Source organism: Pygocentrus nattereri, chromosome 3 (genome assembly GCF_015220715.1).
Source record: "Pygocentrus nattereri isolate fPygNat1 chromosome 3, fPygNat1.pri, whole genome shotgun sequence".
Taxonomy (NCBI): Eukaryota; Metazoa; Chordata; class Actinopteri; order Characiformes; family Serrasalmidae; genus Pygocentrus; species Pygocentrus nattereri.
Window position 1 is genome coordinate 48,158,982 of NC_051213.1, and position 27,437 is coordinate 48,186,418.

Below are 27,437 nucleotides of genomic sequence, written 5' to 3' on the forward strand. Positions count from 1 at the left end.
GTGGCCATGACTTTATTATCTCGTTATCATTTATTATCATTCATTCATATTTTATAAATTTTGTTTAGTCAAATATTAACACTTTTCTCAGCAAATAAACACAAACTACACAAATAAACAGATTCTGAAAATGTGTCTTGGGTGTCTGAGACTTTCACACAGTGCTGTAGTTAAGATGTAATAGAACTGAAGAGTCACTCGGTAGCACCTGTTCAGCACCTCTAACAGACTTGCTTAAGTGGTTTCGGACACTGGATGACCGTTATTTATAAGCACGGACACATATATGGACAAAATTCAGCTTCTGCTGCGTCTGTTTTTAGCAGTGTGACACTCACAGATAACAACTCGGCACGGAGTCCGCATGATGCTAATTGGTGGAGTATTAGTTTCCGTTACTTATTAGCACCGTTAGCCTCACAATTCATTACTCATTGTTCTGTTATGTTTTTAGAGATACCAGGTTTTGTTCTGACGGCGGTGAAATACTAACATTACCGAAGAAGTATTCAAATTATTCGGGCCTAGGCCCGGCGTTGTGATGTCCGGTTCACACTGGGAGGTCTGCCAGCTCAGCCGTTACCTTACTAACGCCCTTAAGCAGTTATCTGCAGTCCAGTCTCCCGTGTACTCGAATCCGGAGAGACCTATTAAAGCCCAAACTGAAATTCCAAACCGATTTAAAATCACTCGTGATAGAGGTCTGCGCTCCTGCGGGTTGTCACGAGTCCTGCCACAATATCTTGAGGCGTGGGACTAATTTATAGTGCTGTACGCCGGAGCGGGCAGGAAATCAGCCCACTGCAGGCAGGAGTGAGCCGAAACACACGTGGAGAGAAATCCTGTAAATTAATGAACAGCCTAAATAAAGTAGAATGATCACTAAGTTTATATATACACACACACACACACACACACACACACACACACACACACACACACACACACCGGCCACTTTATTAGGTTCAGTTGCCTGTTAACACAAATAGCTAATCAGCCAATCACACGGCCGCAACTCACTGCATTTAGGCATGACGACTTGCTGAAGTGCAGACCGAGCATCAGAACGGGGAAGAAAGGGGATTTAAGGGGCTTTGAACGTGGCGTGGCTGTTGGTGCCAGACGGGCTGGTCTGAGTATTTCAGAAACTGCTGATCTGCTGGGATTTTCACACACAACCATCTCTAGGGTTTACAGAGAACGGTCCGAAAAAGAGGAAATATCCAGTGAGCGGTCAGTTGTGTGGATGAAAATGCCTTGTTGATGTGAGAGGTCAGAGGAGAATGGGCAGACTGGTTCCAGATGATAGAAAGGCAGCAGGAACTCAAATAACCAACCAGAATCTCTGAGGAACGTTTCCAACACCTTGTTGAAAGTCTGCCATGAAGAATTAAAGCAGTTCTGAAGGCAAAAGGGGGTCCAACCTTTTACTAGCAAGGTGTTCCTAATAAGTGGCCGGTGAGTGTGTGTGTGTGTGTGTGTGTGTGTGTGTGTGTGTGTGTGTGTGTGTGTATATATATATATATATATATATATATATATATATATATATATATATATATAATACAGTCATTCTGAAGAGCTGAGAAGCAGCCAAACACATGAAGTCTTGAAGCTCACAGAGACGTCCGATGGCCATAGCTGCCCAGCAAAACACCAAAAATAACTGCTCTGTGGTTCCATTCCATCCTGCTTTGTGTTTACTCGGAATGAATGGCGTTTGGTGAAGTTACTTCACAGTGAGCCTGATGCTCACGACTGCCGTGTTATTTCAGCAGAGAATAATGTGTTTGTGAACAGACTGTGTCAGATATTGGATTTCACTTTGCCCTGACAGAACTGCGCAAGTGGGGCTGGACAAAACGTTTCGGTTGCAGGCAAGAGCGGGATGAAATCTGCCGGAAGGTGCAGGACTAAATAAAAACAGTCCCACGCGGACGTCTAACTCACAAGATCTGACGAAAACCTCATCACGAGTGCTGTGTGACTAAAAAACACACAAAATCCAAAATAAGAACCCGTTTTATGTTTAAACTGAGGGGCTGACGACTTATGTTCTTATCTACAGGGAGGCTGGTCAGCTGGGTAACAGGCTGAAAGAGCCTGAATATCTCCATCATCAAGATCACAGGCTTGAATTAAAGCACTTACGCTATGATTTACTGTAAAAAGGCCAAAAATGACACTTCGTCTTACATGCTTCAAGTGTTCGTGTTTCAGTCAGAAGCAAACCCCGGCTGAATCCCAAACAGCTCCGTACTCCCTAAATAGTGTTCTAGCTAACGAAGTTTGGAAATTCTAGCCTCTACAGCCAAACAGTGCATCATTTATCAAGTGTGGATGAGTCTGAGTCCCAAACGACTGCTTCTTAGCTGTATTTTGCTCTGTTGGGCTGCAGGATCCAGTATTTATATTCTTACACAGTGCACACAGAGAGCAGGGAGCAGTTAGAGATTCAGCCCCAGTGTCAGAGAAGGGGCACCGCTGGATTGGTGCTAAAGAAGACTCGCGATGATAATGTGGTGACCAAAAAGTACGCATAAAGTAAGTGTTTTTTGCATTAAGCAGTGCTGCGCTGTCATATGCTCATTGTTATATAGCAAAAAAGAACCGAACGTTCTTCTCCTCAATCAGCGGTCCATGCTTTGTTGGCAATAATACAATACTCTAAAGGAATTTCTTGGCGGAATACTTATGTCGATTATTATTAACTTGAATTATTTTCTGAAAAAAATTGTATTTTAGCAGATTTTATTTTGGCCACCGTTTTATAAAAGAAGCTACTTGAGGCTGTGTGTTACTGTGACCTTATCACAGGGAAGGGAGCCACTCGTGGCTTATTGCTTTAGTATCTCAGCCCCTCTTCACAGCCTCATAACTCCGGATGTGAGTGACGTATGATCTCGAAAAGTGGTGGAATGGAAAGGGCGACTCTATGTTTGAACTGTAATTCTGCGCCGTAGATACAGAAACAGATATGGTAACATCGAATTTGACATGCGTGAACCCCAGAGGGTTAAGAAGGGATCTCATGCAGTGTCGCCTTGTTCCTCTGGGAAGCATGACAGTGGCTGAGGGTCAAAGCACCTGAAGGCTTCCAGAGTGAAACAGGGACAGTGTATGTATGTGACCCTGGGATGAGGCTAAGGTGCGGAAAGTCCTTGGCCTAAAAACTGAGCCACTTCCAGCCCACAGCACTCTAGCGTGGTTCCCAGAGTCAGCCCTGTTTGCTCTAGCCTGTTAATTGGTTAATGAGTTGAACCAGGTGTGCTAGATAAGGTGCTCAGTGTGGGGTCAACACGACTGGAGCTGGGAACCCCTGAAAATACAGGACACAACTGTGTCAGCCATTCTGAATGGTCATTTCAACTGGACCAGCGTCCAAGTGTTAGAGAAAACGTCTAAAATGATAAATACTATAATTTCTCACTGAAAAGTCGCTCCCTACAACACCTTTCTGACATCAGCTCGAAGGAAAACCCCCTCAGTTTCTAACACGAGCCTGAAGTTGGCTTCTCGTTCGAATTCCCCGTTCCACCTTAAATGGTGCGGCAGTTACACTGTGGCGCATGAGACCCCAGAATGTAACTGCTGCACCATTTAAGGTGGAACGGGGAATTCGAACGAGAAGCCAACTTCAGCCTCGTTGCTCGATAACGACTCTGTCAAACGACCAAAGCGACCAGACAAATAAGATCAAAGCGCCTGTTGTTACTCACCTTTCCGGGAGAACCGAGAGAACCGAGAGAACCAGCTTTAAAGACGAGCTAAAACCCCTCACAGACCGCGGAGACGAGGAAGCACACAAACACCACCGCGCTCGCGCTCACTCTCGCTCTCTCGTGACGCCCTCATCTCCCGCTTCTTTCTGCACGCTCGCGCTACAGCCTGTTTTAGCAATGCAGTTAGGAAGCCAAGGTGAAAGAGAGAGAGAGAGAGAGAGAGAGAGAGAGAGAGAAACGAGAGAGAGAGAGAGAGAGAGAGAGAGAGAAACGAGAGAGAGAGAGGGATAAAAACGAGAGAGAGAAACAGAAAGAGAGGGATAAAAACGAGAGAGAGGGAGCGAGAGAGAGAGAGATAAAAACAAGAGAGAGATAGAAACGAGAGAGAGAAATAGAAACGAGAGAGGGATGAAAACGAGAGAGAGAGAGAGGGATAAAAACGAGAGAGAGAGAGACAGTGAGAGATAAAAACTAGAGAGAGAGATAAAAACGAGAGAGAGAGAGAGCGAGAGAGGGATAGAAACGAGAGAGAGAGATAGGGATAAAAACGAGCGAGAGAGAGAGAGGGATAGAAACGAGAAACAGAAAGAGAGAGAGATAAAAACGAGAGCAAGAGGGAGTGAGAGGGAGAGAAAGGGAGAGAGAGAGAGAGAGAGAGAGAGAGGGAGAGAGAGGGAGAGAGAGGAGAGAGAGAGGGAGAGAGAGAAAGGAAAGGGGGAGAGAGAGAGAGAAAGAGAGAGAAAGGAGAGGGAGAGGGATAGGAGAGGGAGGGGGATAGAAACGAGAGAGAGAGAGAGAGAGAGAGAGAGGGATCAAAACGAGCAAGAGAGAGAGGGATAGAAACGAGAGAGAGGGATAGAAACGAAAGATAGATAGGGATAAAAACGAGAAACAGAAAGAGAGAGGGATAAAAACGAGAGAGAGAGGGAGCGAGAGGGAGAGAGAGAGAGAAAGGAGAGAGGGAGAGAGAGGGAGAAAGAGGAGAAAGGAGAGAGAGGGAGAAAGAGGACAGAGAGGGAGAGAGAGAGAAAGGAGAGGGAGAGAGAGGGAGGGAGAAAGAGGAGGGAGAAAGGAGAGACGGAGAGACAGAGTGAGAGAGAAAGAGAGAAAGGAGAAAGGGAGAGAACGAGAAAGGAGAGAGGGAAAGAGGGAGAGAGAGAGAAAGAAGAGACGGAGAGAGAAATAAGAGAGAGAGAAAGGAGAGAGGGAGAGGGAGAGAGAAAGAGGTAGAAAGAAGAGAGAGGGAGAGAGAGAGAGAGAGGGACAGAGGGAGCAGAGACAGAGAGAGAAATGAGAGAGAGAAATGAGAGAGAAATGAGAGTGAGAGAGAGAAAGCAGAGGAGAGAGAGGGGGAGAAAGAAGAGGAGAGTGAGAGAGAGACAGACAGAGCAGAGACAGAGAGAGAGAGAAAGAAATGAGAGCGAGCGAGAGAGAGGGAGGGAGAGGGAGAGAGAGAGAGAGAGAGAGAGAGAGAGAGATGTGATGGTATGATTGAGGCCTGGTTATAAGAACGCATTCAAATGAGCATCTAGACAAGAAAAACTAGAAAGGAGAGAGAGAGAGAGAAAGGAGAGGGAAAGAGAAAGGGAGAGAGAAAGAAGAGAGAGAGAGAGAAAGAAGAGAGAGAGAGAGAGAGAAAGAAGTGAGAGAGAGCACCTTTTCACCTGCAAGAATAACAGCAAGCTTTTACTCCTCTTTTCTATGAATTGTTACTGTAAGAATCCACACGTGTCACTGTCTCCTCTTCGCTCCTCAGTTCTTCAGCCTATCTTTAGACCTGTGATGAAAAAAAAACTGGTATTTTTAGAAGCTATATCAATAGAGCATAGTACACTCTGACCTCCAGGAGAAATAGATCTTACAGCGTCACGTGACACACGGCCCCTGAGACGGGGAGACGTCAGCTGTCAAGACTTAGACAAAATCACTCAAGTTGTTATAATATTTTACAATATACAGTCATATACTAACCCTTGTGTGGTGTTCAGGTCTGTGGGACCAATTTTCAATGTTTACCCAAAGAAAAAACAATGTGATTTATTATTATTTCAGCCTCAGATTCTTGGTCTTTACTTGTTTTCAGCGAAGAACATAAAATAACCCATTTTCAGTGTCTTCACTCTGTTCACCCCCCACACATTTATATTACACATGTGGTGTTGGGCTGAACCTGCGGGGAGTAAAAGTGTGGAGGTGCTGTGTCCTTCACTCTGTTCTCCTCCTACATGGCCTGCTGTTAGTGTGTGTGTATCTGAGTGTGCATGTATTAGTATGTGTTGTGATGGGGGGACAACATGGACAGGCTGCTGACTGGCTACAGCTGCTAAAGGAGAACCCTAAGCTTGTGATAGTTTAAACATCTGGTAGTTTTACATAAATTGGTATTGATTTAAAAACAATAACGTGGTGGGCCCAGCAGACCACTGAGTAACAATCACATCAACACCACACAAGGGTTAAAATATAAAAGCAGCGACTTATGGACGCTTATTGAACAAGAATCGTCCCATATGTGTCTCAGTACAGCAGGTAAAGAGTTACGTTCATAATTGACCAATTTTACATGACTAGAAATGAAATAGTTAAAGCGATAATTTGACCAAAAAATGATAAAGTAACGGTTTCAGACAGGACGTGAAGTTTGCTCCTTTAGTTTTATAGCCAAACCTATACGCTCTTAGAAAAGATGGTTCTACAAGGGTTCTTTAGTGAGGAAAATGGTTCTATATAGAACCATGAACAGGCAAAGAACCCTTTGCCTGAATAAAGCGTTCTTTGCATGGTGAAGTGGTTCTTCAGCTTGATGGAAAATGTGCATAAATGTGTTATAGATGGTTCTATATAGCACCCTAAAGGGTTCTTCTATTGTTACAAACTTGATGCTGTAACTATAGTAGAACCCTTTGGGTAACTGGTCCTGAATCTGGAAAAAAACTCTTATGACCTCAGTAAGCCCACGAGACTTAACTAAAACAGTAAACGACACTTCCGTTTCCCAATGAAATCATCGTTTGAAAACAGCGTGTTATGTTTAGTTGGGTTATATTTGTATAACATTAACAGCTGTTTGATGATCTGAGACAATCAAGTGAGAAAAGTATGCAAAAATAGAAGAAACGTACTTTTTCATGGCATTGATATATTTAACTGTGAGTGGCCTAGTTGTCTTCTGTCAGTCTCTTGCTCGCCCTTGCTTTTATTAGTGTTCATGTCTGGATGGGGAAAAAGCTCCGGCCTGCCATGTGTGGGGCGATGTGTTATCCACAGCGCTGTTACACCATTAACTAATGGGAACTTCATATGAATCACAACCTATTTATTCCGACGCGGCAAACGATGGCCATTAATATGTCAAGGAAAACGAATTAGCTACACAGCTCCAGCGCAACTGACTAAATAAGCAAATTTCAGACTCCAAACGTCATTTTAGGATAAAAGGGGGATTTCTGGTTGAACTATTGCTTTAACAGTAAGCGTGTGAAGAAAGTAGAGAGAGTGAGAGCTGGGGGGGGGGGGGGGGGGGGGCAGTTACAGTAAGGAGGTTAGGCAGGATTTTAATAGGCGGGGGATCTGAGGGTGTCCTGTTATATCACTGTATCCCTCCGGGAGCCAGCCGGGATGGAGTGATGAGAGGTGAGACTGAGAAATGGCTACAGAGCTTCTTTTAGCAGCTGCCTGACACAGGAATATAATGACCATCATGCATATCCATCATATAGGTTCACTCGGTAGGTTTACTGAAGCCCATCTGTTGCTGCACAATTCATTAGCCCCCCCTTCACCCCATTCATCAAAAGAGGGGCCATCATAGGACCACCACTGACCACTGATGAAGGACCAGAGGGTGACCAGCACAAAATGTAGCAGCAGATAAGCTGTGCTAGCATCCTCTAGTCCAGCGGTCGGCAGAATCCGGCTCTTTGACTGCCCTGTTGCTCCACGGCTGAATCAGATCAGCAGGTAATAATAAAATAATCCTCCTCTACAGTAAAATAAAGCTCTGCTGATCCTTCAACACAGTTTAACAGTAAACGGTCTTAAACGCTGGAGTTAATGTAGAACTGCTGATTCACCCTTTAACCCTGAAGATCAGCGCAGACGGCTGGTCACCATAGCAACACAGACAACAGTCTCACCCAGCTAGCAGCTATGAAACGGCAAAGAGAGAGATTTAAGACGGATGGCGATAATTTGGAGGCAAATGGACGTCTTTGTGTTTATAGTCACTCCAGCTGGTTTCCTGATACGTTTAACCTGCAACGAGAAACTGAAACACTAAGAAGTTGTGAGGCTGAAGTCTTCATTTATGTTTTTTAGCCTACACCAGTGCATCAGCACTGTCACGATTGGCCCCTCCCAGTCCTGTCCACGTGTTCCTGTCGTGTTTTGGTCTAGTCCATGTGCTTTTTGTTTTGATCCCAGTCTGGCCCCTTGTTTGGTTACTCTGCTGGTCTTTGATATGTTTCATGTTTGAAGTGTGATGCGTTATGTTGTTTGATCTCCCAGCCCTGTTGTTTGTTTGCCCCGTTTACTTTCATTATGTCCGACTGTCGTTCTCTCCGCGCTGGTTCTCTGACCATGGACCATTATGACCCTGATTTTGGATTTGCCCACAATAAAAGTCGCTTATCTCAGCACACGCGTCCGCCTCCTCGCTCCCCGGCGTTACAAGCACATACTGAGTCATATTTACAGCCAAGATGGTAAAACGGACGTGTTCTGGCTTTTCTTAACATTTGGGTTGCGACCTCTGCTCTACTGTTTCACCAGTGGTCAGCTTAGGACCACAGAGCTGCTCTTGTTTGGACAGGTTTGAGTGGTGGACCACTCTAAACCTAGCAGTTTCACCCAAATAATATGTGGTCAGTGGTGGTCCTATGGTGGTCCCTTTCGATTGATTAATTTTAAATGGTTTAAACGAGTCTAATCAGCTGTGCAGCAACAGAAGGGTGACAGTCAGTAACTGTAAAGCCGCAGAGTGCACCTGTATGGTAGGTGTTTCTGATAAAGTGGCCACAAGGTGGGTGGTCATAGTAAACGTAGTTACAGATGAAGAAATGAACAGAGCAAAAAACAACGAGGTTACTCAGCTTGTAAAGTCAGTATGTTTCACTTTATTCCGCACCTTGAATAACACAAACGAACAATTACCAAACTACTGTACAAATTAATGTAAGTGTCCCAATCACATCTATCTATCTATCTATCTATCTATCTATCTATCTATCTATCTATCTATCTATCTAATTACATCATGACAGTCAAATAAAGAGCTCTAAATCTGTGTACTGGCAAATACTTAAATAATTATAATCACTCATGTAAAATACAATAGCATGTAAAATACATTTAACAAACAGCGAGAAATGGGACAAAAATTATTTATGCTCCATCTGGTGACATGGCCTTGAGCACACAGCTGCTTCCAGAACCTTCAAAACACAGAGATGTGATTAATTCACCGTTAACAGTGGGAATCAACAATTATATGCGCTTTCTGCAAAGCGTCTTAGCCCGAATCAGCATATGAAGCAGAGTCTGTTCAGCTCTACTCTGCTCCTTTTGGTCTAAACTAAAACGCTTGAGCTGCTAAAGACTGCTTAAGCCCAAACCGAAGCCATGTGCATCTTTTATTACTCGGCTGAATGTACCTCAGTGAAGGTCTGATGGATTTTTGAGTATTTTCAAATGTACTCTTACTTCTGAACTTTATTAGCGAGGAACCTAATCTACTTCTTACTCCGCTCCACTTTAGTCATTAACATTTCCTTTCTAATCCCCTGTTGTGTTAGTACAGCTCCTGCAGTCCTTACGGGTTCTTAGTCCTCTCGCTTTGGAGCTCAGCGTCTTGTTTTAGACCAAAAACTGAGTCGAACAAACTTCACTGTCTGCGCTGATGGACGCTGGATGGACTGAGAGGCTCCCCTGCGGTTCTACAGTGGAACTCAGCTCTGTTTTTAGACCAGAAACCAGATTTGACCCCAGTTTGTTTTTTTTGCTTCACACTTAAGATGGTTCTTCAAGGGTTCTATAGTAAAGGCAATGGTTCCATTTAGAACCATGAGTTCTACATTTGAGCCATTTCATTCTTAAATGGTTCTTCTACAAGTGAAATGTTTCTTTTAAAATGATGGAGAAGGTGTTGCTTATGGTTCTATAAAGAACATTTGTGAAACTGGTTCTATATAGCACCAAAAAGAGCTGTTATAAGCTTGGCATTGTAAGAATAGAAGAACCCTTTTTGGTGCTATACAGAACCATATACAACACATTCTCCACCAATTTGAAAAGTGTTTCAACATGCAAAGAACCATTTAAGCATGCAAATTGGTTCTATGCAGTACTAAAGCGTGTTCTACTGTCGTCAAGCTTGTAACAATAGCACAATCCTTTTTGGTGATACATAGAACCCCTCTCAAAAAGGTTCTATACAGAAACATTTACAAAACATTCTCCATCAGTCTAAAGAACCATTTCACCATGCAGAGAACCCTTTAAGCAATCAAATGTCTTTGAGTGTTTATGGTTCATAGCACTATTTTCTGTACTAAAGCTGCCTTAAAGAACCATCTTTTTAAAAAGTGTATGGTTCTATATAAAAATCATTCTTCTGTTCTATGTTGTTGTAACAATAGCAGAACCGTTTTTGGTGCTACATAGAACCATATACAACACACTATCCATCAATCTTAAGAACCATTTCACCATGCTAAGAACCCTTTAAGCATTCGAATGTGTTCATGGTTCTATATAGAACCATTTTCTGCACTAAAGAACTCTCGAAGAACCATCAATGGGTCTACATACCACCAAAAAAGGGGTTTTCTATTGATGTATGACTGAGTTTGTAACAACAGCAGAACCCTTTTTGGTGCTGCATAGAACCATATGCAACACACTATCCATCAATCTAAAGAAGCATTTCACCATGCATAGAACCATTGCTAAATACAAGCACTGTCTTTGCTAAAGAACCCTTGGAGAACCAGGGAGCACTTTTACCTCTTATTTCACTGAAGTGAGACTCTTTCCCGTTTCGTCTGCGGTCTGAGTGTTTAGGCTACTCCTCTCTTCTGTTCTCCCCGAGTCTCCTCTCCTCTGTAAGAGGTGACCTGTGCTCACTGAGTCTCTCTGCACTGTTGCTGGGTGGAAGCAGGTTTAGGCTCTGGGAGCGGGTGGTTCTGGATGCTGTGCACACTCAGAGTTTTCCAGGCCAGGTGTTCTGCCTTAAACCAGGCCAGGTCAGAAACTGAGCCACCGCTCTCTAGTGACCGCCTACAGTAGAGCTGCAACAATGCGCTGAGGCAGATCCATATATGGTAGAAAATTCATTCAAATACAACACTATGCAAAACTGAGAGACCGTCCTTTGTTTATTTAAAACCGCACCGTGTTAGATTTCAGTTAAAGGTGAAAAAAGTGCCAGGAGCATGAAAAATCTAAAATACGATGAGCATGCACTGCTGCAAGTCTCCCTAAAAACATTAAATAATCATATAAAATCCTCAAGTTCAGACCACGCCGTACATTTTTACGCATTACTGATGACGCCAGCGGAATTAAATGTGGGCCAGAAGGCATTATGGGATACTATACACCGTAGAAATTTAATATTTGGCATAATCACAGCTTAGGCTGTTGCTTTCTGACACTACGGTTGGTCGTATATTACAATGAATATATAATAATTATTCATACAGAATTATACTACAACACAATTAGAACAAAATGGTAAACATGCTGTTGTTAGTAAGTGATAAATATGGGCTGAATTAATTTTAGAGCACTTATCTGATGTGAAACAGTCCATTTGACCTGCAGCTGTACCAGAACACTAGACGTGCTGTGCAGCCGGATGTCATATACTGTACATATATATGACCATAAACCTAGACAACCAAATAATCACAATATAGAGATAATTATAATAATTAATTATAAGAAATAAATTCCAACTCATTAATGTTGTGACGATGTTCTGTGCTGCCACATTTTTCACCATTACAGTTTATTCGTCGTCAAGTACGTTATACGTTAGTGTACTATACTGCATCTGTGTTTACTTTTTAAAAATAAAATCTTTTGTTTATGATTTGTAAAATTAAGCTAAACTGTAAAGTCGAACATTTTCTGTTCTGGGATGCTATTTTGGATCTATCATCAAGCAAATATTTTTTTTTTCATACATGCACTTTAGTATTATTAAAGATTTTTAAGTATTTCTGGCTAAAAACGGGGAAATTAAGCTATTTATAATTTAACTGTTAAAAATATTAAATATATATTAAATTAGACATTTTATAGTTTCTTATAGTGCAACATTATATCAGGCATCAGCTCTTATTTCCAATGAATTGTTCAGTGTATAATAACTGGGAGAGCTGAGATGTTGAAGGGGAATTCCACCAATTTTTGAAAAATTCAATCACTGAGATGTAAACAAAGTCATGTGGTCATTTCATACGTGACGCCTGAAGGTGGTTAATCTGAGAAAAAATCTTTTTGCCTGGGAAATATGTTTCCTTACAATACGCTACATGCATCTCTCCACCATGAATGGATTAAAAAAAACTAGGTTTCAGACGAAACCTTATCAAAACCTTATCAGGCATCCAGCGGCGTGCTCTGTGAGGGAGCTTTTAGAGGTGGACGTCTGGTTCCTATCACCACCACTGTGAACAGTTCTGACTCCAGAACAAAGCGTTTCCCACCAAACCGCTCTGAACGACTCTGTTTACATCTCAACTGTTTAAGTGTTTTAGCAAACTGGTGGAAGTCCCCTTTAATATTTATTAAACAGTATACAGTAAAATCACCAGTGTTTATAATGACTATTACTGACAGTCATTTTTATACGTCTTGAGTTTTTATACATTTTAAAATCAATTCAAACGTCTTCCTTTGCTTCTTAGATGACACACCTACACACTGAGTCTCATAACTTTTAAGATGCCACAAACACTTCAGCATTACGCTCAACAGTCTAACGACTCAGCTTATTTGTTTATTCACAGAAGAGGTTTAAAAAACTGTGCAAAACAAATTCTGTCACTTCAGGCTTTGGCTTTCAAACAGTGTCCAACAAAAGCAACTTTTAGGCATATATAATTTTTAAGCATTTATATTTGAATATTTCATGCAGTGTTACACATCTTTGCCTAGATATGTAATTTACAACTTATCTAACATCCAAGTTTACCCTTCCTATACATTTGTTATAATTACATGATAGTAAATCACTTAATAAATGCTATCAGATACGTGTAACATTAAAATCGATCCAGAATAAAGTGAGAGATGTACGTGCTCATGTCCAGGGAAAGAAAGAGGCCTACTCAGCATTGGTACTGTAACACAACATGAGCAGCTGCTACTGAAATTGAAAACGAAAATATTAGCTACTGATCTGAACCGCAGCACCTTACCGAAGTTACTCCAGTGGCTTTCTGACCACTGTACACAAGAATGGCATCATGCACTAATTAATACCATTTTTAATCAGATATTTTAGGAAAACTGAGCTTCAAACAACTTTAGTCCCTTTTTGCTGAGGCAAAAATATATTTGCATGCACACTGAATCACTAACAGAATACATGTGTACAATATCTAACATAAGGTGACTTGTTACATGCAAATTGATTATTATAGATTATATCACCACCTATACCGGCCTATACGGTGTTGTGCTGTTGGTGTTGCACACAGCTGACCTTTTCTGCTAAATTAGGGTGAGTTGCTCTGATACTCTGCATTTCAAAGTTTTCTTGGAAAGAAATTCGGATATGCTTAGATATAATGTTTAGAAATGCACTATATTATATATATACTGCTGATGTTTTTCTGGAAAATACTTGATTCTCTCGACTGCTAGCGGCTTACACTGGTGATTTTACTGTACAGCAGAGTGTTTTTGAGTTAACTACTTTCATTAATATCAATTCATTGGAAAACAACTAGTTCCTGATTAATGAAGTGTGTTTTAAGGTTGTAGGTAGGGCTAAGATGATGATCTCAGACAGCGGTGAGAGGGGTGGCAGGGAAATCAAGGTTAATGTAGGTAAAACCCTGGAAATCTTCCTGATCGATGGCTGCGAGTACATCTGGGTCAGAAGGCGTGAGGGCAGAGGAAGCAGATGTGAAGAACTTGTCAAAATTTTCTCCTTTTCTTCCTCCCTGTGAACAGAAAAAGAAAGAATGCACAACCATCAACTGACCATCATGGCTCTCTAGAGCATTACGGCAGCTGCATCGGCTCTACCTGGTGAGGTTCTGTAATCCAGAATGAATCTGTAGTCTTTGCACTTTGTACAGTCAGACGGTAAAAATTGTGGAGAGTTTTTAATCCAGTATGGAACTTTAAGATCCAGCCTATCATGATCTTAGAGAACCTCATGCAGCCTGCAGTTCAACATACAAATGGCTACATCAACACACACACACACACACACACACACACACACATTTGGGGACAGAACCTTATGTAATTTAGAGGAGGGCTTGTTTTCATTTTGCAGTGCAAGACACAAAAACATACATGTGCACAAACACAGAGTGAAAGAAACTGAAGTAACTGCTGTTCAGAGGGACAAATAACAAACATCAACTGAAAGCCTGAAAAATGCATCCAGATGCAGCTCAGTCCTCATTGCCCACTGCCACACAGGCCACATCTCACTGCCACACAAACCCCTACACGCTTAAAAAAGATCTTCAATGGTTCTTTAGTAAGGACAGTAGCTCTACATATAACACTCAAAGAACCATATTGTGCTTAAATCGTTCTCTGAATGGTGAAATCATTCTTCAGACTGATGGAGAACGCGGTTCAAAAAATGGTTCTATTGTTACGATGTCGAACCTGTAACCCTTTTTGTTGAACCATTTTCTTCACTAAAGAACCCCCTGAAGAACCATCTTTTTAAAGTGTGTAGCACCAAAAAAGGTCCTGAGATTGTTACGATTTCAAGCTTGTCACAAGAAGAATGCTCTTTGGTGCTATACAGAACCACACACAACACATTCGACATCAATCTGAAGAACAATTTGCCCATGCAAACAACTTAATCATGCAGATGGGTGTTTGAGTGCTCAGGGCTCTAAATAAAACCTCTGTCTTTACTATAGAACCATTTAAGACCCATTGTTTTTTAAGAGAGTACCCCTGCCCCAGCACCAACACTTTGTCCTAACAGCGAGCGACGTGATTAAGTGACAACGACGAGAAAACGCTCCTGTTCTAATCGCTTGAAGAGAAACTCATGGATGTCTACAACTGCCTGGACGTTGGAGATGGACACCGTTTGGCTTGTGTCACTGACTGATAAGGATACTTGGCTAGATAGCCAAGAAGATGTAGCAGATATCAGTGAGCAGAAACAAACGAGCTGCCCAACACCAGAGTAGAATAATACTATTTTAACGCTATTATTTAACTCTATTATCAATTATTAACGTGTTATATATTTCATTATGTCTGAGCCTCAGAATCACAGCTGCACAGCAGAACAGCAGCTATTTTCTGATTGTTCCGCAGTTTGTTTATGTCTTGCTCTTGACATTTCCAGTGTAGACACAGTGTAGAAGTCTTGTTGATCTGGTGACGTGACATTCGGACGCTCTCTTGCTGCTAGGATGCGGTGTGAGAGTTACTGTAATGTTGATACTGACGGCTCTAGGTTTGAAGGGTGGCTGAATCTCCAGTCTCTCCAGCCTGTCCCAGTCGATCCAGCGGAAAAAAGGATGCTCCCGGATCTCTCTCTCTGCATCCTCTCCTCCTCCCAAGCGCTTCCCCGGGTTCTTAGTCAGGAGCTATCAACAGAAACAGACAGAGGAGGTTGTGCGTGGTTTAAAGGGGAAGTCCACCAATGTTATTTTGCCATAGAACATCCTTCATGTATCCCTCCCCTGTGAATGGATTAAAATAAATGGATTAAAATACATTGTAGGCCAGAATTTTGATCACAACATTACCATAAAACAATGTCTTAGACACCAGGCACTGAATTCATAACCGTTTCATGTAGGAACTTTCTGTGAGGGAGCTTTCAGAGGTGGACGTCTGGTTCCTATCACCACCACTGTGAAGAATTCTGACTCTGTAAGTTTCTCTACAACAGAGCGTTTCAAACCAAACCGCTCTGAATGACTTAATTGACGTTAACCACTTAACTATGCAGACATTTTGAAAAATCTGCGGAGTTTTCCTTTAATACAAAAGCACAATATTGAAATAATTCCATGCTTATCTGGCTGTTTTCCAACCTCTCTTTAACCCTTAGAATAAAACATGCTGTTTGGTACTGTGCCTTTAAAACTTATATATGTAAACAAACTCAGGTCTGATGTCCTGTGTAGCACTTTGTCCAAATGAACCATGAATTGTCTACATTTTGCACCCAACAAATCAAATTCTTTTACTTTAAAAGATATATGAACTTTTTTCCCATGAAATGAGAAATATCTTGAGGCAGATACATGTGGAAATTCTAGCCTTGTTCCTCAGCGTTCCTCACTCCCAAAACACAGGTGTATTTGGAAGAAGGAAAACTCTAAAGCTGTCCAAGAGTGGGAAAGGGAAACACTGCAATAAGAAAACTCCTCTGAAGAGCCATCAAGGAATGATGCTGCAAGCTGGACTTTTCACCCTTAGAAGTCACAGCGTTTATAAAAGCCTGCTAAATTTCTCTATTGATTACTGCTGACTGTAAATGTCACTCCTTATGTAAACAACTGTCTTTAATCATGCAATTATGTAACTATATTTTAAAAATGATGTGATCTAACACAAGTTAGCAATATTGCAATAATCTTTGGACTTCAGCAGGACACTGTAGAATGTTTTTCTAGCATTTTATTTTTATATTTTCAGGTCTGTTTATAACATTCGGACAGTTTTATGTACCACAGCAGTCCAGGTTGAAACACTCCTTAAAACTGCACTGCTTGGAAATAAATCGTTTTTCAGGACATCATTCATCATTTTTTTGTTTAGTTTCCATATCTGGGCTGAATGGACTGTGGAGAGAATGGTTACAATGTTCAAATACAACATCAAACTCTTAGTTCTGTAGCGTCGCAGATGAAATCAGACGCTTGCGGAAAAATAAACAAGGTGAACTTTATTAAAAAAACGTAATCCGAGCTCATAGTCAAAACGGGCGTGGGTCAAAACCAAACAATCCGAAGGGCGAGACACAAGATCAAAGTCCAGAGAACAATCCACAAGGTCAGAACACGGAGATATTGCCACAGGCAGATAAACCGAAGGGAATAGCAAAAGAAGTAATCAGTAAACAGGCAAACGGGTCAGAAACAATCAGGCATATATACAATGAAAACGCTCAGTATGTCGACAAACGATACAATACTGCAGGAGACATGTGAATTCCCAGAGGAGTCTGGGGAATGGAGTCCAAGTGAGTATCAGAGCCCGAGGGATGCGTGACAGTTTCAAAGATGCCATAGAATACAAAACTGTTTTTACATTGGCAGAGTTGAATAAGGAGAAATCGGTACATGAACTGACACACTGTGAACTTCAAACACCGTTGGCTCCTCCTTCAAATACAAATCCGTCTGGAAAAGAGGGCAGCAAAACGGGCCGATTCTAAAACTGCTATATAACAGTCTTGACTCAATATTTACTCCAAAATTCACCCACACCAGCTCACGGTCTAGCCCAGCGAAATGACGACAGCGGAGCGACAGCAATGAAAATGAGAGACTATGTGCAGAAATGCAGCATATCCAAATCCACCATCCAAAGGAACTGAACTGTTAACGGGCTGATGTTTGTCTTCAAACAAGGCTGAGGTTGGCTTCCTATTTGCCAGCCTCCTGACTGAATGTTCCACTCCGCCTTAAATTCTACCGTTTGTACAGGCGCCAGACTGTACCATTTAAGGTGAAACAGAAAATTTGCAAAACAAGCTGGCGGACAGGGAGCATTTCACTCCAGACAGTTTCTCAAACCTTGGACGATATCAAGCAGCTTCACTGAGTGTTTCACACTGAAGAGGCGGAGATGCAGTTCCAACTTTATTTGCATCACAACCCCAAAAGCAGCCTGTAAGCAGTCATGCTGTGTGATTTCATACACTTTTTGACAGCTGGCGCAGATCATCTTAAACTGAAAGTTTCATAGTGAGCTGACGGCTTTAGTTTGTGTTGTCAAGATCGAAAGCGAGTAGCTTTACTAGCAAGCTCCAAGTAACAAGCCTAGCTACCTAAAACAGCGCAGACGTTCCATTCGAGCAACAGCGGCGACATTTCAGAGTTTGTCTATAGGGCAGTTGTGGGCTGGAGGTTTGTGATCACCGGTTCCCTGAGCCGACATAACGTGAATCAAATGACCTTGAGCAAGGCACCAAACCCCCAGCTGCTCCCTCACCAGCCAATCAGAGCAGAGCTCATCAGATTATTCATGAGCCCCACAAAAAGGGGGAGTGTAAAACCGCATCTGGACATTTTTTGCCCCGAGCGAAGTTACATGCCAGGCATCAGAAAACAATTTAAAATACTGAGTAGTTGCGTTCTATGGCACTTTTCAAAAAAAGAATGAAAAATGTAGTTTTCCATGATGTGGGCCCTTTAAAACAGGCTTGCAGAGATGATCTCTTCATGTGGGTAACTACTTGCTAAGCTCCACTAGGATAATGTTGTATCTTACCTTTTTAACTTGGTTATTTGCAAACATTGTAAAAGGTTATGAAAACTGTTTTTATAAGGAAACAATGACAACATCCTTAATAAAACAGTAGGAAGTAGATTACCCCCTTGCAAATGGCGACAGCCTCCCGGGACAGACTCTTGGGATAAGAGACGCTTTGCTCCATAATGGACTGGAACAGCTCCTCCTCATCGATCCCATCAAACGGAGGCTGAGAAAAAGAGGATTCAACCACTAAATTATGCAATGATTGAGTTACACAGTAATAATATAATAAATAAATAAATAAAAATATATATTTTTTCCTATTTTTTAAATTATGCTTCTGAATTTGTCATAATGCTGACAATGGTTCAAAGGCAGTAATCGCCAGGAAAGAGAACTGAGAGAACTAGAGGACGACCAGAATGACTTAACATCTTGTTAAATAATATTAAATGTAAAATTATTAAGATAAGATAATAAGATAACATTATGAAAATGTAACATTTCTCATTTTTCATGTAACGTTTCTCACAGTCATCTACTGCTGAATTCTGGAGTGACTCTACTGTAATGATGGACAACAGCTTGTTTTCAATATGTAAAGTACATGGACATGGATTTGGAACTCCTGCCTATCAGTTTGACGTTTCTCCAGCAGGGGGTGCTAACACTAAAGTTGCTGTACCGTTTCTAGTTCAAAGATCGAACGATGTTTCAAAAGTTAAATATAAAACTTTTCAAAAGATAAAAAAGTTCATTACCAACGGATGTTGAGGTACACAGTATTACGTGACTATGAAGATTTTCATTAAAACTTTAAAACCATTAAAGCTGAAAGAGCCAAAGACCAAAGAAACACAGCTGCAAAAGACTGTGTTTCACTTTTGATCTGCTGCTCAAACTGTTTAAATGTGTCTATGCCGACCAGCGCAGGAGAGTGAAGGACACAAAAAGCGTTTTTTTAATAAATGTTAGTAGTAATAGATTCTCTGAATCTTCAAACGCTGTGCTAACACTCAACAACCATCGCTTCCTCTAAGCAGCTGGCTGAGGGTCTGACAAATGAAGCTGACTGATGCCTACAAAGCAGATGAAGCTATAAAAAGATACCAAAAGCGCCTCCAGCTCACAATTATCCTCAACCGCTTAAAGCTGTCTTACATTTATCTATTTTTAAACAATCTACATAATATTAACGACAAAATATCTTAATAAACACCAATAAAGGGTATTTTGTTCATGTTATTGAGGTCGTCTTGTGGCACTGACAGTGGGTATCCACTGAGTCTATGACCTTCCTTTCAATTAGGGCTATCTGGGGAAATTAAACAAATTAATCCAACAAATTAATTCCATACCATCTGACCGATCAAATCTCACAGATTACTTTACACAATCTCCTTTAGGAAAATGACTGTAGCTTTTGTTTTGGCAACATAACATTCTACACTATAGAACAGTCAGCTATGGAGAAGAAAGAGGGTACATTAACTCACCTGGCCAGCCAGCATCTCATAGAGCAGAACCCCATACGACCACCAGTCTACAGCTTTACCGTACGGCTGATATGCTACAATCTGACAAACAAACAAATAAATAAATGACTAAACAGAGTCTTCACAGCAGAATCATCTCATGTATCATATGCTACAAGAGGAATCTGTCAATAAGCAAACATAAAGCTGATATGCCTTAATGATTTTAAATGATGTGAATGAGTTTGTGTGAATCTTCTTGATAATTTCTCGGATCGTTTATTCAAATTCCAAAAAAGTTTGGACAGTGTATGAAATGTAAATAAAAAAACAGACAGCAGTTTGCAGTGCATTCCAAAAAAGGTGGGATGGACCGTTTAAGACTTAAAACATCATAAACAGGTGATACAATCATCCTCGGATAATAAAGGAGCATCCAGGAAAGGCCGAGAACTTTAAGAGCAAGAATGAATCACCTCAGCAAATAGACCAACTGTTTAAGAACAACGTTCCTCAATGAGTGATTGGACGTTCCTCAATGAGTGATTGGACGTTCCTCAATGAGTGACTGGACTTTAGGCATTTCACCCTCTATAGTGCACAAAATAAAAGATTCAGTGAGTTCAAAGAAATCTCTGTGCATAAAGCTTAAGTCCAAAAAACTACAAACGAATGCTGTGACCTTCAATCCCTCAGGTGGCATTGCAGTGAAACCGGCATGTTTCTGTGATGGATATCACTTCATGGGCTCTGGAATACTTAGACAACCCATTATCAATAAACACTGTTTGTTGCTGCATCCACAAAGGCCAGTTGAGACTGTACTAGCCACGTCAACAATGTCAAATAACAAAGTCAACTTTTCTGGACTGGAGTTCATCTGAAACGTAGGAAACAATGGACGTTGTGTTCTCCAGGCCAAAGAAGAAAATGACAATGCAGATTGTTACCTGTGTAAAGTTTAAAATCCAGTGTCTGGGGATTTTAGTCATATTTTGGAGCAACACAATGTCACATAAAAAAAAAATCCATTATTCAAGTTTACTTAGCATCTCTTAGCGTATCAACTGAGCACAGAGACTGTCCTCTACTCCTCTACATTGTGTGAAAATTTTATTATGAACAGCAGGACTGTCCCGAATACCAGATTTGGGCTCCAGAGCATCGGCAGCAATTAACAGTGAACATTCAAAGGTTTTATTTTTTGGGAGAAAGTCATTCAGAAAATTTGCATCCGATGCACGTGCTGAGAGCACATCCACTTCATCCGCTATAAATCCATCACAGTGCGACTTCACTCCCTCGACCAGGACCACTAGCCTCTCTTAGTGGTGGGCTGGTGGTGACAGCATAGTGCATGCACTGAATCCCAGAATTAAAGACCGAATATCTACCCGACGAATGAATATCCGAGTTTAATTTCTTGGAATAAAATCTCTTAAACTTACACTGAAAGTAAATGACATACCTTCTCCTTTAAAGATACCATTTTGGAGATGCCTGTTTTTTAGGACAGTGACAATATTCTGCCCTCTAGCCGACATTTTTTCATTGATGTCCATGCTTATTTCAGCATGACAATCAGAGAATGCAGGTGCCAGGCTGACCTGCCTGCAGTCCAGAAGCATCTCCCTTCAAAAATATGTGGTGCATTATGGAGTGCAAAATATGGCAGCAAAGGCCCTTTACGACTTGTATAACAGTCAAAAGGAAATTTTCTGGACAGAGCTGCAGGCCTTATAATTGGAATGAGCACCGTTCTCAATATAATACAGGCTGAACAGAATTTACTAATCCATGCTTTCTGTTTTTGTAAGTATTTCATATTTTCTCCAAATGTTTTTGGAACTGAGGTTTGTAGAAAGGCTGGACATTCTGCTTAAAAAAATTTTGGACTTCAAGTTGCTTAGTTTGAAGACAAGCCTAAGAAAATCATTTTGCAGCCGATGTATGCACAGTGTTTGTGTGTGATAATGCGGAGATAATGTAATCGTGTGTGTGTGTGTGTGTGTGTGTGTGTGTGGAAGAGTGTGAGTGAGAGAGATTAATTTCCTTGCCAGCAGGGACACATATTGCATCTGTATAAAATGATGGGGACATGGGGATCAATTTTTTACGTAATAAAATCAATAAGAGTGGGTTTAACTGGTGGGTTAATGATAATGTGCTGACGCATGCACAACTAGAGTTCACACACACACACACACACACACACACACACACACACACACACACACACACACACACGGACACACATTACAGTGAAGGTAATCACACTCACATGAGTACGAGTGCACATGCACATACACTTACACAGTGGTATGTGCTGACTGATCACACTGATTGAACGTTAGAGATTCATTATTCCAAACTGAAAACAGCAGACATGCTGTATCTAGGGGTGGACATGGATGGCTGGGGTTGTAGGATGGTCAGGAATATCGCCGCTGCGATATGACAAGACACAGGGCTTAACATCTAAACAGAGGGTTGGGCAATGTGGCGATATGTTCTCCTTAAATGATGTTGTAATGTTCTTTTGTGAGTATATGACGTGTACGCTCAGTACTTCTACAAAGATCTCCCATCTCCTTTCTCGGCAGGTAAACATTGAGTGTGTTTACATGCACTTGAGTAATCAGATAATGGGGAATCTCCAGGTCTAAATGAGTCAGACAGTAATCAAATTTCTGCTTTTCAACCAGCCAGTAAACTCACAGAAAAAGACGCGACGTAAATGTGACGTAAAACTCTTTATATAAATATCGAGCCACTTTACCTGAAAATATGAAGATACATCATCTAGAAGATAGAGAACATTTAAACCTTTCATTGTGTTAAGCATGAATCTGGTTTCAGCGTCGCTCCAAAAGAGTTTTGCTGCGTCTTGTGGCGATGCTGCTCTCTTATTTCGGGTACCATTGTCTGTTTCGCACACGCACGGACTGAGATATTAAAAAGAAATTCACAGCAACGAGAAATCTGATTACTGAACTACAATCCAGCCTCTTTATCAGAATTCTTAAGCAGATTTCTAGACCTTACTCCAATCTAAACATGGGTATGCAGTTTACATGACCAGTCAAATAACCAGATAATCAGATTGTGATTGGATTATTGAGTATATGTAAACACACTTACTGTAGCGTCAGCGCAGAAGGAAATGCTCTTTTATTTATTGAACAGGAGCTTCAAAAACACCAAAAAATGACCATCCCAGCGCTACCCCAACATGAAACACAGGGAGAGTGTAAGATGGGAGGATACGACATATGAGAAGGGTAGACTACAACTAGTAGACTACGACTAGTATACCACCAAGTCCACCCTTCTTGGACAATATATACATAATATAAACATAACTACACCTAAGAACAACTACAGGGAGCATATCGCATCCCGAGAGCCACTTCATCCCACAGTGGCATAGAAGACCTCTTTAAAATTGAGTGTTTTTCTCAATTAAAAATAAAAAGCTTTTGCTTTTAGCTCATCCGAAGGCAGCCTCCTTCCCTTTCTCACTAGTGTCTCCTCCTCATCCTGATTTAAGCACAGCATCTAAAAAATCTCTTGGCTTTTTATGACCGGGGCACAATATATTTGAATAATATTGCCACCCTGGTAAGTTAAACAGGTTCAGTGCACTCACTGATATCACCATGTGGGACTTCTGTATAATACGCCATTTGGTGCCACAAAGATGAACTGAGATTCACTTCAAAGGGCCATAAAATAAATAACTCTCTGCAGAGATCCTCAGTTTATTTTATTAACCCCGTAGCTTCCAAATCACATGAATTCATGCAAGCTATATTGTGTGCTCTATGAATTAATAAGTCACATGTATGGTGGGAATTGAGTGCCATTTGTTTTGGTTACACAGGAATTGTAGTTACCTGCTTCAGAAAGTGACAAGTGTCAGTGTGGAAATACAAAGCCTGTAAACAGCAATGACCAGTGTCCAGTAACTGTATAAACTGTATAGTAACAAGTAGCTGAATCTTGTTATTCATTTATTTTTATCAATTGTTGGAGTTGCCCTCCTGTTTCTACTGTAGATTTTTAGTTGTTTTAAAATGTAGCACTACTATTTTATTGGTGAGTTTCTTCCATTGTAACTCATGTTCCATGAATTGTGGTATATGTCGTGTATTGTGAAAGTGTTTTCAAGTATCGTGATATTATCTTTTTGCAATATTGCCCAGCCTTACATGAACACATAAGACAAAACAGTCAGAATGAGTTTGATTTTGTGGGTTCATGTACAATCCGCATCTACTTTATTGTAAATGCTTTAAGCTCCACTTTGATGTTGACGTTTGTGTTACCCATCCTCTAGTTCTTCATCAGTGGTCAGTATCTGACCACAGAGCTGCTCTAGGCTGCTTAACACCGCTTTGTCTGATACACTCATACCAGCACCACACACACTACCATCTCAGTGTCACTGCTGTGCTAGGATTGGACAACCACCCAGTGATACCTGGACAGCAGTCAGAAATTGGGTAGAGGGGGCTGATAAACTGCAGGAACAGATGGACTGTAGTCTGTAACTGTCAACCTATATAGTGGAGTTATAAGGCAGATGGAGAGGTGGTGAGTGGAAGTATATGAGTTTATTAGTGGCTACGCAGTGCATGTCCCCTAAGTGACCCCGTGTCTACTAAGAGTAACAGTCTTATAATTAGGAATAATTGATTTTAATGCACCAGATGTCTCAAATATGAATGTGAAGCCTTTGTTGATTATGATATTGTGAGCAGCGTTGTACTGATCTCTGATGTAGCACAGTGATTTAATGCAAGTTGGGTTTGAACCTCAGGAGCGATGTAGTCAGGAGTGCCGCAGAACGTCCGTGTGGTGTCTCCCTCCATCATGCCTTCTCTACACATCCCAAAGTCAGCTATCTTTATATGGCCCTCACTGTCCAACAGCACGTTATCCAGCTTCAGATCTCTGACAGACAGAGAGAGACAGAGAGAGAGAGAGAGACAGAGAGAGAGACAGAGAGAGAGAGAGAGAGAGAGAGAGGGAGAGAGAGAGAGAGACAGAGAGAGAGAGAGAGAGAGAGAGAGAGGGAGAGAGACAGAGAGTGAGAGAGAAACAGAGAGAGGGAGAGAGAAAGAGAGAGAGAGAGACAGAGAGAGAGAGAGAGGGGGAGAGAGAGAGAGAGGGGGGGGGGGGGGGGGGGGAGAGAGAGAGAGAGAGAGAGTGAGAGAGAGAGAGGGGGGGGGAGAGAGAGAGAGAGAGACAGAGAGAGAGTGAGAGAGAGAGAGAGAGACAGAGACAGAGAGAGAGAGAGAGAGACAGAGAGTGAGAGAGAAACAGAGAGAGAGAGAGAGGGGGAGAGAGAGAGAGAGAGGGGGAGAAAGAGAGAGAGAGAGGGAGAGAGAGAGAGACAGAGAGAGGGAGAGAGAGAGAGACAGAGAGAGGGAGAGAGAGAGAATAAGAGAGAGAGAGACATGGGGGGGAGGGGGGACAGAGAGAGAGAGAGAGGGGGAGGGAGAAAGAGAATGAAAGGGGGGGGGGGGGGGGGCAGAGAGAGAGAGAGAGAGAGAGAGAGAGAGGGGGAGGGAGAAAGAGAATGAAAGGGGGGGGGGGGGCAGAGAGAGAGAGAGAGAGAGAGAGAGAGAGAGAGAACCATTTAAGCACATACCGAATGCATGGTTCTAAAGTGAACTACTGCCTTTATTAAGAACCCTTGAAGAATAATCTTTTTTTAACTGTGTAAGGCTTGAATGAAATATCATTTGCCCAATAAAACTGGCCGATGTTAAGGTTCTAAATTTATCAGTATTTACAGAAAACCTGCAATAAAGCAGAAATAATGTGTATTTAAATGGTATTTAAACAAACACATTCAAAAAGGTGATGCTATCTGAACAAAAGCTGTTTGCTTTGTTTTTGTCGTTTGAGTTTAACGAATTCAACAACTATATTTGACAAATTACAATCACATCAGTCACTAAAACACTAGAGCATTTTAAACCATATAATTATCTGCGCTAAATTGTCAGTGATTTAAAATTTTAGCTACTTAAAATCAGTAATGTTGAGTGAATGTTCGCTTCACAATACAGAATAAAACTCAGTCGATAACTGTGGCCATGATCTGTGCAGTACCTGTAGATGATGCCTTTGCTGTGCAGGAAGAAGAGCCCCACTGCTATCTCTGCTGCATAGAACCTGCAGGAGATTATTCATTAATGTCCGTGTTCAGGTTGATAAAAGCAGAGAAGACAGATGTGGAGGAGTAAGAGCACTGCTACAGGACTCACGCTGCATGGGGCTCTTTGAATTTTCCAACAATCTGAATATGAAACATCAGATCCCCACCATTCACATACTCCATCACGTAGTACAGCCGATCCTGCAAGAGGAACATTATTATCCACAGTCAGCTGCTCAGTCATTCCAATAGTCATATGAGCACCATCACCAGTCACTGATCTTTGACTGAGAAGTGTATGATTTTGTTATTAATCTTGAGACTTCATTCAGCATCTCTAGCTACTGTAAATTATTCAGGAATTAATAAGAATTATTCAGAAAATACTGTGAATTGTTCAGCATCTAACATGAATGAATCAGAATCTATGACTCATGAACTATTCAAGAATTCAAGAATCATTATGAATGACCGAGTTACTACTATAAATGATTCAAAAAATTCTATGAATTATTTAGTAACTATTACTTTATTTTAAAGAAATTACTACTACCGATTAAGCAGCCATTATAAATTAATCAGTATCTATGATTTATTCATTGCCACTATGAATTATTCAGCGTCTACTAAAATTTATTCGGAAAAAACTGAATTATCCAGTATCTACCATGAATTATTGCAGAAATCCTACAAACTATTGAGTAACTGTTATAAATGATTCCAAAATTAATATGAACTATTCAGTCATCACTCTAACTTACTCAGGAACCACTATAATTTATTAAATATGCACCATGAATTAATCAGTATCTAGTATGAACTATTCAAGAATCATTATGAATTATTGAGTTACTACTATAAATTATTCAGAAATTAGTATACATTATTTAGTAACTACTAAAATTTTTAAGGAATTACTATTAATTATTAAGTAGATATTATAAATTAATCCATATCTACTACGATTTATTCAATACCACTATGAATTAATTAGTAACTAGTACAAATTGTTCAATATATACTACAATTTATTTAGTAACTAATACGTCTTACTCAGTATGTCTTACTATGAATTATTAAATAACTACTGATAATTATTTAGTAATTATAAATGATTCATTTTCTATTTAGTGTCTACTATAAATTTTTGAACAACTGCTAAGATTTATACAGTAATTACTGAAACCTACTATTAATATGCAGTAGTCAGTAACTATTATGTATTAGTAGCTACAATAAGAACACACTGGCGTGCCGGTCAGATGATCTCATTCTGGACTCTGTAGTTAATTAGGGCAGTCAGCGGATTCAGACCAAGACAATGGATGCCACAAGACGTCTGATCCTGATTTTGATGCCGAATGTGTTCAGGATACAGACACATTGACACTTTTCTTCAGGAAACCATCTGAACGA

General features: G+C 40.9%; 2 protein-coding genes across 3 annotated transcripts in view; both read right to left on the minus strand.

Annotated features, from left to right (window-relative positions):
* Positions 1–3,998, minus strand: part of cacng7b (calcium channel, voltage-dependent, gamma subunit 7b) — a 30,723-nt gene extending 26,725 nt beyond the window's left edge. The window contains exon 1 of the mRNA XM_017714606.2: positions 3,720–3,998. The gene's annotated coding sequence lies outside the window, so the exon portion shown is untranslated. The remainder of the gene's footprint in view (positions 1–3,719) is intronic.
* A 4,818-nt stretch (positions 3,999–8,816) lies between these two features.
* Positions 8,817–27,437, minus strand: part of prkcg (protein kinase C, gamma) — a 51,513-nt gene continuing 32,892 nt past the window's right edge. Inside the window, exons 11-18 of one of the 2 annotated variants that reach the window (XR_005130121.1) lie at positions 26,131–26,222; positions 25,976–26,038; positions 24,670–24,808; positions 19,874–19,954; positions 18,496–18,603; positions 15,392–15,532; positions 10,725–13,897; positions 8,817–9,154 (exon numbers count right to left, since the gene is read on the minus strand). Coding sequence is in view for 1 of the 2 variants with exons in the window: in XM_037537297.1 (XP_037393194.1) it covers positions 13,736–13,897; positions 15,392–15,532; positions 18,496–18,603; positions 19,874–19,954; positions 24,670–24,808; positions 25,976–26,038; positions 26,131–26,222 (786 nt within the window). In the remaining variant the exon portion in view is untranslated. Of the gene's footprint in view, positions 13,898–15,391; positions 15,533–18,495; positions 18,604–19,873; positions 19,955–24,669; positions 24,809–25,975; positions 26,039–26,130; positions 26,223–27,437 lie in introns of both variants that reach the window. The other variant, XM_037537297.1, reaches the window with a different exon arrangement.